The sequence below is a fragment of the Salvelinus fontinalis genome, chromosome 39 (genome assembly GCF_029448725.1).
Source record: "Salvelinus fontinalis isolate EN_2023a chromosome 39, ASM2944872v1, whole genome shotgun sequence".
Classification (NCBI taxonomy): Eukaryota; Metazoa; Chordata; class Actinopteri; order Salmoniformes; family Salmonidae; genus Salvelinus; species Salvelinus fontinalis.
In genome coordinates, this window is record NC_074703.1 from 1011797 (window position 1) to 1025457 (window position 13661).

At 39.4% G+C, this 13661-nt stretch overlaps 1 protein-coding gene across 1 annotated transcript in view; it reads right to left on the reverse strand.

Moving 5' to 3' along the window:
• Positions 1-6386: 6386 nt before the first annotated feature.
• Positions 6387-13661, reverse strand: part of eps8a (epidermal growth factor receptor pathway substrate 8a) — a 108371-nt gene continuing 101096 nt past the window's right edge. The window contains exon 22 of the mRNA XM_055905139.1: positions 6387-6961. Within this exon, the coding sequence (XP_055761114.1) occupies positions 6950-6961 (12 nt within the window). The 3' untranslated portion in view covers positions 6387-6949. The remainder of the gene's footprint in view (positions 6962-13661) is intronic.

Below are 13661 nucleotides of genomic sequence, written 5' to 3' on the forward strand. Positions count from 1 at the left end.
CCTGAGCTGTTGTCCTGCAGACCTACGGACCTTTAGACCGAGAACCAGACGGACAACATCGTTCTCAGGACCAGCGCTGGAATAAACTTTTTGTTTTCAGAGCTGATCCACAAATACCTACATTTCCTTTAGGCAGACTCACTCAACCTGTTATAAACTGACCTGTAGTTCCATTAGAGTATTACACATTACACTCAACCTGTTATAAACTGACCTGTAGTTCCATTAGTAGTATAACACTCAACCTGTTATAAACTGACCTGTAGTTCCATTAGAGTATTATACATTACACTCAACCTGTTATAAACTGACCTGTAGTTCCATTAGAGTATTATACATTACACTCAACCTGTTATAAACTGACCTGTAGTTCCATTAGAGTATTACACTCAACCTGTTCTAAACTGACCTGTAGTTCCATTAGAGTATTACACTCAACCTGTTATAAACTGACCTGTAGTTCCATTAGAGTATTATACATTACACTCAACCTGTTATAAACTGACCTGTAGTTCCATTAGAGTATTACACATTACACTCAACCTGTTATAAACTGACCTGTAGTTCCATTAGAGTATTATACATTACACTCAACCTGTTATAAACTGACCTGTAGTTCCATTAGTAGTATAACACTCAACCTGTTATAAACTGACCTGTAGTTCCATTAGAGTATTACACTCAACCTGTTCTAAACTGACCTGTAGTTCCATTAGAGTATTACACTCAACCTGTTATAAACTGACCTGTAGTTCCATTAGAGTATTATACGTTACACTCAACCTGTTATAAACTGACCTGTAGTTCCATTAGTAGTATAACACTCAACCTGTTATAAACTGACCTGTAGTTCTCTTAGTAGTATAACACTCAACCTGTTATAAACTGACCTGTAGTTCCATTAGTAGTATAACACTCAACCTGTTCTAAACTGACCTGTAGTTCCATTAGTAGTATTATACATTACACTCAACCTGTTATAAACTGACCTGTAGTTCCATTAGAGTATTACACTCAATCTGTTGGAAACTGACCTGTAGTTCCATTAGTAGTATTACACTCAACCTGTTATAAACTGACCTGTAGTTTCATTAGTAGTATTATACATTACACTCAACCTGTTCTAAACTGACCTGTAGTTCCATTAGTAGTATAACACTCAACCTGTTATAAACTGACCTGTAGTTCCATTAGTAGTATTACACTCAACCTGTTATAAACTGGCCTGTAGTTCCATTAGTAGTATAACACTCAACCTGTTGGAAACTGACCTGTAGTTCCATTAGTAGTATTAGACATTACACTCAACCTGTTATAAACTGACCTGTAGTTCCATTAGTAGCATTATACATTACACTCAACCGGTTATAAACTGACCTGAAGTTCCATTAGTAGTATAACACTCAACCTGTTATAAACTGACCTGTAGTTCCATTAGTAGTATAACACTCAACCTGTTATAAACTGACCTGTAGTTCTCTTAGTAGTATAACACTCAACCTGTTATAAACTGACCTGTAGTTCCATTAGTAGTATAACACTCAACCTGTTCTAAACTGACCTGTAGTTCCATTAGTAGTATTATACATTACACTCAACCTGTTATAAACTGACCTGTAGTTCCATTAGTAGTATTACACATTACACTCAACCTGTTGGAAACTGACCTGTAGTTCCATTAGAGTATTACACTCAATCTGTTGGAAACTGACCTGTAGTTCCATTAGTAGTATTACACTCAACCTGTTATAAACTGACCTGTAGTTTCATTAGTAGTATTATACATTACACTCAACCTGTTCTAAACTGACCTGTAGTTCCATTAGTAGTATAACACTCAACCTGTTATAAACTGACCTGTAGTTCCATTAGTAGTATTACACTCAACCTGTTATAAACTGACCTGTAGTTCCATTAGTAGTATAACACTCAACCTGTTGGAAACTGACCTGTAGTTCCATTAGTAGTATTAGACATTACACTCAACCTGTTATAAACTGACCTGTAGTTCCATTAGTAGTATTATACATTACACTCAACCGGTTATAAACTGACCTGAAGTTCCATTAGTAGTATAACACTCAACCTGTTATAAACTGACCTGTAGTTCCATTAGTAGTATAACACTCAACCTGTTATAAACTGACCTGTAGTTCTCTTAGTAGTATAACACTCAACCTGTTATAAACTGACCTGTAGTTCCATTAGTAGTATAACACGCAACCTGTTCTAAACTGACCTGTAGTTCCATTAGTAGTATTATACATTACACTCAACCTGTTATAAACTGACCTGTAGTTCCATTAGTAGTATTACACATTACACTCAACCTGTTGGAAACTGACCTGTAGTTCCATCAGAGTATTACACTCAATCTGTTGGAAACTGACCTGTAGTTCCATTAGTAGTATTACACTCAACCTGTTATAAACTGACCTGTAGTTTCATTAGTAGTATTATACATTACACTCAACCTGTTCTAAACTGACCTGTAGTTCCATTAGTAGTATAACACTCAACCTGTTATAAACTGACTTGTAGTTCCATTAGTAGTATTACACTCAACCTGTTATAAACTGACCTGTAGTTCCATTAGTAGTATAACACTCAACCTGTTGGAAACTGACCTGTAGTTCCATTAGTAGTATTAGACATTACACTCAACCTGTTATAAACTGACCTGTAGTTCCATTAGTAGTATTACACATTACACTCAACCGGTTATAAACTGACCTGAAGTTCCATTAGTAGTATAACACTCGACCTGTTATAAATTGACCTGTAGTTCCATTAGTAGTATAACACTCAACCTGTTGTAAACTGACCTGTAGTTCCATTAGTAGTTTAACACTCAACCTGTTATAAACTGACTTGTAGTTCCATTAGACTATTACACTCAAACTGTTATAAACTGACCTGTAGTTCTCTTAGTAGTATAACACTCAACCTGTTATAAACTGACCTGTAGTTCTCTTAGTAGTATAACACTCAACCTGTTATAAACTGACCTGTAGTATTCTTAGTAGTATAACACTCAACCTGTTATAAACTGACCTGTAGTTCCATTAGTAGTATAACACTCAACCTGTTATAAACTGACCTGTAGTTCTCTTAGTAGTATAACACTCAACCTGTTATAAACTGACCTGTAGTTCTCTTAGTAGTATAACACTCAACCTGTTATAAACTGGCCTGTAGTTCTCTTAGTAGTATAACACTCAACCTGTTATAAACTGACGTGTAGTTCCATTAGTAGTATAACACTCAACCTGTTAAAAACTGACCTGTAGTTCCATTAGTAGTATAACACTCAACCTGTTATAACTGACCTGTAGTTCCATTAGTAGTATTCCACATTACACTCAACCTGTTATAAACTGACCTGTAGTTCCATTAGTAGTATAACACTCAACCTGTTATAAACTGACCTGGAATTCCATTAGTAGTATAAACTGACCTGTAGTTCCATTAGAGTATTTCACATTACACTCAACCTGTTATAAAATGACCTGTAGTTCCATTAGTAGTATAACACTCAACCTGTTATAAACTGACCTGTAGTTCCATTAGTAGTATTACACATTACACTCAACCTGTTATAAACTGACCTGTAGTTCTCTTAGTAGTATAACACTCAACCTGTTATAAACTGACCTGTAGTTCCATTAGTAGTATAACACTCAACCTGTTATAACTGACCTGTAGTTCCATTAGTAGTATTACACATTACACTCAACCTGTTATAAACTGACCTGTAGTTCTCTTAGTAGTATAACACTCAACCTGTTATAAACTGACCTGTAGTTCCATTAGTAGTATTACACTCAACCTGTTATAAACTGACCTGGAATTCCATTAGTAGTATTATACATTACACTCAACTTGTTCTAAACTGACCTGTAGTTCCATTAGTAGTATAACACTCAACCTGTTCTAAACTGACCTGTAGTTCCATTAGTAGTATTATACATTACACTCAACCTGTTTTAAACTGACCATTAGTTCCATTAGTAGTATAACACTCAACCTGTTATAAACAGACCTGTAGTTCCGATAGTAGTATTACACTCAACCTGTTATAAACTGACCTGTAGTTCCATTAGTAGTATAACACTCAACCTGTTGGAAACTGACCTGTAGTTCCATTAGTAGTATTATACATTACACTCAACCTGTTATAAACTGACCTGTAGTTCCATTAGTAGTTTAACACTCAACCTGTTATAAACTGACCTGTAGTTCCATTAGTAGTATAACACTCAACCTGTTATAAACTGACCTGTAGTTCTCTTAGTAGTATAACACTCCACCTGTTATAAACTGACCTGTAATTCCATTAGTAGTATAACACTCAACCTGTTATAAACTGACCTGTAGTTCCATTAGTAGTATTACACATTACACTCAACCTGTTATAAACTGACCTGGAATTCCATTAGTAGTATAAACTGACCTGTAGTTCCATTAGTAGTATAACACTCAACCTGTTGGATACTGACCTGTAGTTCCATTAGTAGTATAACACTCAACCTGTTATAAACTGACCTGTAGTTCCATTAGTAGTATTCCACATTACACTCAACCTGTTATAAACTGACCTGTAGTTCTCTTAGTAGTATAACACTCAACCTGTTATAAACTGACCTGTAGTTCCATTAGTAGTATTATACATTTTTATACATACTATACATATATCATACATATACATATACAGTATTATACACTGGGTGGTGGGGTCTTAAAGCCATGGTGGTTATCTAGGAAGGAGACTAGGTGGTTATCTAGGAAGGAGACTAGGTGGTTATCGAGGAAGGAGACTAGGTGGTGGGGTCTTAAAGCCATGGTGGTTATCTAGGAAGGAGACTAGGTGGTTATCTAGGAAGGAGACTAGGTGGTTATCGAGGAAGGAGACTAGGTGGTTATCTAGGAAGGAGACTAGGTGGTGGGGTCTTAAAGCCATGGTGGTTATCTAGAAAGGAGACTAGGTGGTGGGGTCTTAAAGCCATGGTGGTTATCTAGGAAGGAGACTAGGTGGTGGGGTCTTAAAGCCATGGTGGTTATCTAGGAAGGAGACTAGGTGGTGGGGTCTTAAAGCCATGGTGGTTATCTAGGAAGGAGACTAGGTGGTTATCTAGGAAGGAGACTAGGTGGTGGGGTCTTAAAGCCATGGTGGTTATCTAGGAAGGAGACTAGGTGGTGGGGTCTTAAAGCCATGGTGGTTATCTAGGAAGGAGACTAGGTGGTGGGGTCTTAAAGCCATGGTGGTTATCTAGGAAGGAGACTAGGTGGTGGGGTCTTAAAGCCATGGTGGTTATCTAGAAAGGAGACTAGGTGGTGGGGTCTTAAAGCCATGGTGGTTATCTAGGAAGGAGACTAGGTGGTGGGGTCTTAAAGCCATGGTGGTTATCTAGGAAGGAGACTAGGTGGTTATCTAGGAAGGAGACTAGGTGGTGGGGTCTTAAAGCCATGGTGGTTATCTAGGAAGGAGACTAGGTGGTGGGGTCTTAAAGCCATGGTGGTTATCTAGGAAGGAGACTAGGTGGTGGGGTCTTAAAGCCATGGTGGTTATCTAGGAAGGAGACTAGGTGGTGGGGTCTTAAAGCCATGGTGGTTATCTAGGAAGGAGACTAGGTGGTGGGGTCTTAAAGCCATGGTGGTTATCTAGGAAGGAGACTAGGTGGTTATCTAGGAAGGAGACTAGGTGGTGGGGTCTTAAAGCCATGGTGGTTATCTAGGAAGGAGACTAGGTGGTGGGGTCTTAAAGCCATGGTGGTTATCTAGGAAGGAGACTAGGTGGTGGGGTCTTAAAGCCATGGTGGTTATCTAGGAAGGAGACTCGGTGGTGGGGTCTTAAAGCCATGGTGGTTATCTAGGAAGGAGACTAGGTGGTGGGGTCTTAAAGCCATGGTGGTTATCTAGGAAGGAGACAAGGTGGTTATCTAGGAAGGAGACAAGGTGGTTATCTAGGAAGGAGACAAGGTGGTTATCTAGGAAGGAGACTAGGTGGTGGGGTCTTAATAAAGCCATGGTGGTTATCTAGGAAGGAGACTAGGTGGTGGGGTCTTAAAGCCATGGTGGTTATCTAGGAAGGAGACTAGGTGGTGGGGTCTTAAAGCCATGGTGGTTATCTAGGAAGGAGACTAGGTGGTGGGGTCTTAAAGCCATGGTGGTTATCTAGGAAGGAGACTAGGTGGTTATCTAGGAAGGAGACTAGGTGGTGGGGTCTTAAAGCCATGGTGGTTATCTAGGAAGGAGACTAGGTGGTTATCTAGGAAGGAGACTAGGTGGTGGGGTCTTAAAGCCATGGTGGTTATCTAGGAAGGAGACTAGGTGGTTATCTAGGAAGGAGACTCGGTGGTGGGGTCTTAAAGCCATGGTGGTTATCTAGGAAGGAGACTAGGTGGTGGGGTCTTAAAGCCATGGTGGTTATCTAGGAAGGAGACTAGGTGGTGGGGTCTTAAAGCCATGGTGGTTATCTAGGAAGGAGACTAGGTGGTTATCTAGGAAGGAGACAAGGTGGTTATCTAGGAAGGTAGAAATCTAGGTTTTTAGCGTCCATCTGCTGGCCAGCTTCACAACATCTACATAAACGGCCTGTTATCATACTTCTTTAAGTATGAGAAAATGTTGATCCAAATTTAAGACTGTTTTTCAACGTGAGCAGTTGATACAAGACATACTGTATGTTATCTTGACCTGCACACTGGATTGTCTAAGTGGTGGATTGGATTTAGAACAAAGGCCGGTGAGGTGTGTTAGCCTCGTGAGACAGGTGTGGAGAAGTCCACAGACCGGTGAGGTGTGTTAGCCTAGTGAGACAGGTGTGCAGAAGTCCTGAACAGAAGAGAGCCGTGACTACATGAACGCTGGCCAACAGAGTAGAGTCTAGAACAACCCATCTAGTGAACCAATACCTTAGTGAGAGTTTAGAGTCTGAAGACTGCAGTGGTCAGAAGAAGACCTGCAGGAGGACAGAGACCAGACAGAAACCACACCTTGCCAGAGCTTTAAAGAGCATGTAGCCTGCAAGTACCCCTGAAAACACCTGGATGTAACTGCAAATACCTGTATGTACCTGAAAACACCTGTATGTAACTGCAACTACCTGTAAACACCTGTATGTACCTGTAAACACCTGTATGTACCTGTAAACACCTGTATGTACCTGTAAACACTTGTATGTACCTGTAAACACTTGTATGTACCTGTAAACACCTGTATGTACCTGTAAACACCTGTATGCACCTGTAAACACTTGTATGTACCTGTAAACACCTGTATGTACCTGTAAACACCTGTATGTACCTGCAAATACCTGTATGTACCTGAAAACACCTGTATGTAACTGCAAATACCTGTAAACACCTGTATGTACCTGTAAACACCTGTATGTACCTGTAAACACTTGTATGTACCTGTAAACACCTGTATGTACCTGTAAACACCTGTATGTACCTGTAAACACCTGTATGTACCTGTAAACACTTGTATGTACCTGTAAACACTTGTATGTACCTGTAAACACTTGTATGTACCTGTAAACACCTGTATGTACCTGTAAACACCTGTATGTACCTGTAAACACCTGTATGTACCTGTAAACACTTGTATGTACCTGTAAACACTTGTATGTACCTGTAAACACTTGTATGTACCTGTAAACACTTGCATGTACCTGTAAACACCTGTATGTACCTGTAAACACCTGTATGTACCTGTAAACACCTGTATGTACCTGTAAACACCTGTATGTACCTGCAAATACCTGTATGTACCTGAAAACACCTGTATGTACCTGCAAATTCCTGTAAACACCTGTATGTACCTGCAAATACCTCTAAACACCTGTATGTACCTGTAAACACCTGTATGTACCTGCAGACACTTGTATGTACCTGTAAACACCTGTATGTACCTGTAAACACTTGTATGTACCTGTATGTACCTGTATGTACCTGTAAACACCTGTATGTACCTGTAAACACTTGTATGTACCTGTAAACACCTGTATGTACCTGCAAACACTTGTATGTACCTGTAAACACCTGTATGTACCTGTAAACACTTGTATGTACCTGTATGTACCTGTATGTACCTGTAAACACCTGTATGTACCTGTAAACACTTGTATGTACCTGTAAACACCTGTATGTACCTGTAAACACTTGTATGTACCTGTAAACACCTGTATGTACCTGTAAACACTTGTATGTACCTGTAAACACCTGTATGTACCTGTAAACACCTGTATGTACCTGTAAACACCTTTATGTACCTGTAAACACTTGTATGTACCTGTAAACACCTGTATGTACCTGTAAACACCTGTGTGTACCTGTAAACACCTGTATGTACCTGTAAACACCTGTATGTACCTGTAAACACCTGTATGTACCTGTAAACACCTGTATGTACCTGTAAACACCTGTATGTACCTGTAAACACCTGTATGTACCTGTAAACACTTGTATGTACCTGTAAACACTTGTATGTACCTGTAAACACCTGTATGTACCTGTAAACACCTGTATGCACCTGTAAACACTTGTATGTACCTGTTAACACCTGTATGTACCTGTAAACACCTGTATGTACCTGCAAATACCTGTATGTACCTGAAAACACCTGTATGTAACTGCAAATACCTGTAAACACCTGTATGTACCTGTAAACACCTGTAGGTACCTGTAAACACCTGTATGTACCTGTAAACACTTGTATGTACCTGTAAACACTTGTATGTACCTGTAAACACCTGTATGTACCTGTAAACACCTGTATGTACCTGTAAACACCTGTATGTACCTGCAAATACCTGTAAACACCTGTATGTACCTGTAAACACCTGTATGTACCTGTAAACACTTGTATGTACCTGTAAACACTTGTATGTACCTGTAAACACTTGTATGTACCTGTAAACACCTGTATGTACCTGTAAACACCTGTATGTACCTGTAAACACCTGTATGTACCTGTAAACACCTGTATGTACCTGTAAACACTTGTATGTACCTGTAAACACTTGTATGTACCTGTAAACACCTGTATGTACCTGTAAACACCTGTATGCACCTGTAAACACTTGTATGTACCTGTAAACACCTGTATGTACCTGTAAACACCTGTATGTACCTGCAAATACCTGTATGTACCTGAAAACACCTGTATGTAACTGCAAATACCTGTAAACACCTGTATGTACCTGTAAACACCTGTATGTACCTGTAAACACCTGTATGTACCTGTAAACACTTGTATGTACCTGTAAACACTTGTATGTACCTGTAAACACCTGTATGTACCTGTAAACACCTGTATGTACCTGTAAACACCTGTATGTACCTGCAAATACCTGTAAACACCTGTATGTACCTGTAAACACCTGTATGTACCTGTAAACACTTGCATGTACCTGTAAACACCTGTATGTACCTGTAAACACCTGTATGTACCTGTAAACACCTGTATGTACCTGTAAACACCTGTATGTACCTGCAAATACCTGTATGTACCTGAAAACACCTGTATGTACCTGCAAATACCTGTAAACACCTGTATGTACCTGCAAATACCTGTAAACACCTGTATGTACCTGTAAACACCTGTATGTACCTGTAAACACCTGTATGTACCTGCAAATACCTGTAAACACCTGTATGTACCTGTAAACACCTGTATGTACCTGTAAACACCTGTATGTACCTGTAAACACTTGTATGTACCTGTAAACACTTGTATGTACCTGTAAACACTTGTATGTACCTGTAAACACCTGTATGTACCTGTAAACACCTGTATGTACCTGTAAACACTTGTATGTACCTGTAAACACTTGTATGTACCTGTAAACACTTGCATGTACCTGTAAACACCTGTATGTACCTGTAAACACCTGTATGTACCTGTAAACACCTGTATGTACCTGCAAATACCTGTATGTACCTGAAAACACCTGTATGTACCTTCAAATACCTGTAAACACCTGTATGTACCTGCAAATACCTGTAAACACCTGTATGTACCTGTAAACACCTGTATGTACCTGCAAACACTTGTATGTACCTGTAAACACCTGTATGTACCTGTAAACACTTGTATGTACCTGAATGTACCTGTATGCACCTGTAAACACCTGTATGTACCTGTAAACACTTGTATGTACCTGTAAACACCTGTATGTACCTGCAAACACTTGTATGTACCTGTAAACACCTGTATGTACCTGTAAACACTTGTATGTACCTGTATGTACCTGTATGTACCTGTAAACACCTGTATGTACCTGTAAACACTTGTATGTACCTGTAAACACCTGTATGTACCTGTAAACACTTGTATGTACCTGTAAACACTTGTATGTACCTGTAAACACCTGTATGTACCTGTAAACACTTGTATGTACCTGTAAACACCTGTATGTACCTGTAAACACCTGTATGTACCTGTAAACACCTGTATGTACCTGTAAACACTTGTATGTACCTGTAAACACCTGTATGCACCTGTAAACACTTGTATGTACCTGTAAACACCTGTATGCACCTGTAAACACTTGTATGTACCTGTAAACACCTGTATGTACCTGTAAACACCTGTATGTACCTGCAAATACCTGTATGTACCTGAAAACACCTGTATGTAACTGCAAATACCTGTAAACACCTGTATGTACCTGTAAACACCTGTATGTACCTGTAAACACCTGTATGTACCTGTAAACACTTGTATGTACCTGTAAACACTTGTATGTACCTGTAAACACCTGTATGTACCTGTAAACACCTGTATGTACCTGTAAACACCTGTATGTACGTGCAAATACCTGTAAACACCTGTATGTACCTGTAAACACCTGTATGTACCTGTAAACACCTGTATGTACCTGTAAACACTTGTATGTACCTGTAAACACTTGTATGTACCTGTAAACACCTGTATGTACCTGTAAACACCTGTATGTACCTGTAAACACCTGTATGTACCTGTAAACACCTGTATGTACCTGTAAACACCTGTATGTACCTGTAAACACTTGCATGTACCTGTAAACACCTGTATGTACCTGTAAACACCTGTATGTACCTGTAAACACCTGTATGTACCTGTAAACACCTGTATGTACCTGCAAATACCTGTATGTACCTGAAAACACCTGTATGTACCTGCAAATACCTGTAAACACCTGTATGTACCTGCAAATACCTGTAAACACCTGTATGTACCTGTAAACACCTGTATGTACCTGTAAACACCTGTATGTACCTGCAAATACCTGTAAACACCTGTATGTACCTGTAAACACCTGTATGTACCTGTAAACACCTGTATGTACCTGTAAACACTTGTATGTACCTGTAAACACTTGTATGTACCTGTAAACACATGTATGTACCTGTAAACACCTGTATGTACCTGTAAACACCTGTATGTACCTGTAAACACTTGTATGTACCTGTAAACACTTGCATGTACCTGTAAACACTTGCATGTACCTGTAAACACCTGTATGTACCTGTAAACACCTGTATGTACCTGTAAACACCTGTATGTACCTGCAAATACCTGTATGTACCTGAAAACACCTGTATGTACCTTCAAATACCTGTAAACACCTGTATGTACCTGCAAATACCTGTAAACACCTGTATGTACCTGTAAACACCTGTATGTACCTGCAAACACTTGTATGTACCTGTAAACACCTGTATGTACCTGTAAACACTTGTATGTACCTGTATGTACCTGTATGTACCTGTAAACACCTGTATGTACCTGTAAACACTTGTATGTACCTGTAAACACCTGTATGTACCTGCAAACACTTGTATGTACCTGTAAACACCTGTATGTACCTGTAAACACTTGTATGTACCTGTATGTACCTGTATGTACCTGTAAACACCTGTATGTACCTGTAAACACTTGTATGTACCTGTAAACACCTGTATGTACCTGTAAACACTTGTATGTACCTGTAAACACTTGTATGTACCTGTAAACACCTGTATGTACCTGTAAACACTTGTATGTACCTGTAAACACCTGTATGTACCTGTAAACACCTGTATGTACCTGTAAACACCTGTATGTACCTGTAAACACTTGTATGTGCCTGTAAACACCTGTATGTACCTGTAAACACTTGTATGTACCTGTAAACACCTGTATGTACCTGTAAACACTTGTATGTACCTGTAAACACCTGTATGTACCTGTAAACACCTGCATGTACCTGTAAACACCTGTATGTACCTGTAAACACTTGTATGTACCTGTAAACACCTGTATGTACCTGCAAATACCTGTAAACACCTGTATGTACCTGTAAACACCTGTATGTACCTGCAAACACTTGTATGTACCTGTAAACACCTGTATGTACCTGTAAACACTTGTATGTACCTGTATGTACCTGTATGTACCTGTAAACACCTGTATGTACCTGTAAACACCTGTATGTACCTGTAAACACCTGTATGTACCTGTAAACACTTGTATGTACCTGTAAACACCTGTATGTACCTGTAAACACCTGTATGTACCTGTAAACACTAGTATGTACCTGTAAACACCTGTATGTACCTGTAAACACCTGTATGTACCTGTAAACACCTGTATGTACCTGTAAACACTTGTATGTACCTGTAAACACCTGTATGTACCTGTAAACACTTGTATGTACCTGTAAACACCTGTATGTACCTGTAAACACTTGTATGTACCTGTAAACACTTGTATGTACCTGTAAACACCTGTATGTACCTGTAAACACCTGTATGTACCTGTAAACACCTGTATGTACCTGTAAACACTTGTATGTACCTGTAAACACCTGTATGTACCTGTAAACACCTGTGTGTACCTGTAAACACCTGTATGTACCTGTAAACACCTGTATGTACCTGTAAACATCTGTATGTACAGTGCATTCGGAAAGTATTCAGACCCCTTGACTTTTTCCACATTTTGTTACGTTACAGCCTTATTCTAAAATGGATTAAAGATTTTTTCTCCTCATCAATCAATCTACACACAATACCCCATAATGACATCACAATACCCCATAATGACATCACAATACCCCATAATGACATCACAATACCCCATAATGACATCACAATACCCCATAATGACATCACAATACCCCATAATGACAAAGCAAAAACTTTTTCCCGATTTCTTTTGCAAATGTATAAAAAAAAACAGAAATAACACATTTACATAAGTATTCAGACCATTTACTCAGTACTTTGTTAAAGCACCTTTGGCATCGATCACAGCCACGAGTCTTCTTGGGTATGACACAACAAGCTTGGCACACCTGTATTTGGAGAGTTTCTCCCATTCTTCTCTGCAGATCCTCTCAAGCTCTGTCAGGTTGGATTGGAATTGTCGCTGCACAGCTATTTTCAGGTCTCTCCAGAGATGTTCGATTGGGTTCAAGTCTGGGCTCTGGTTGGGCCACTCTAGGACATTCAGAGACTAGTCCCGAAGCCACTCCTTCGTTGTCTTGGCTGTGTGCTTAGGGTCGTTGTCCTGTTGGAAGGTGAACCTTCGCCCCAGTCTGAGGTCCTGAGTGCTCTGGAGCAGTTTTTCATCAAGGATCTGTCTGTACTTTGCTCCGTTCTGACTAGTTTTCCAGTACATGCCACTGAAAA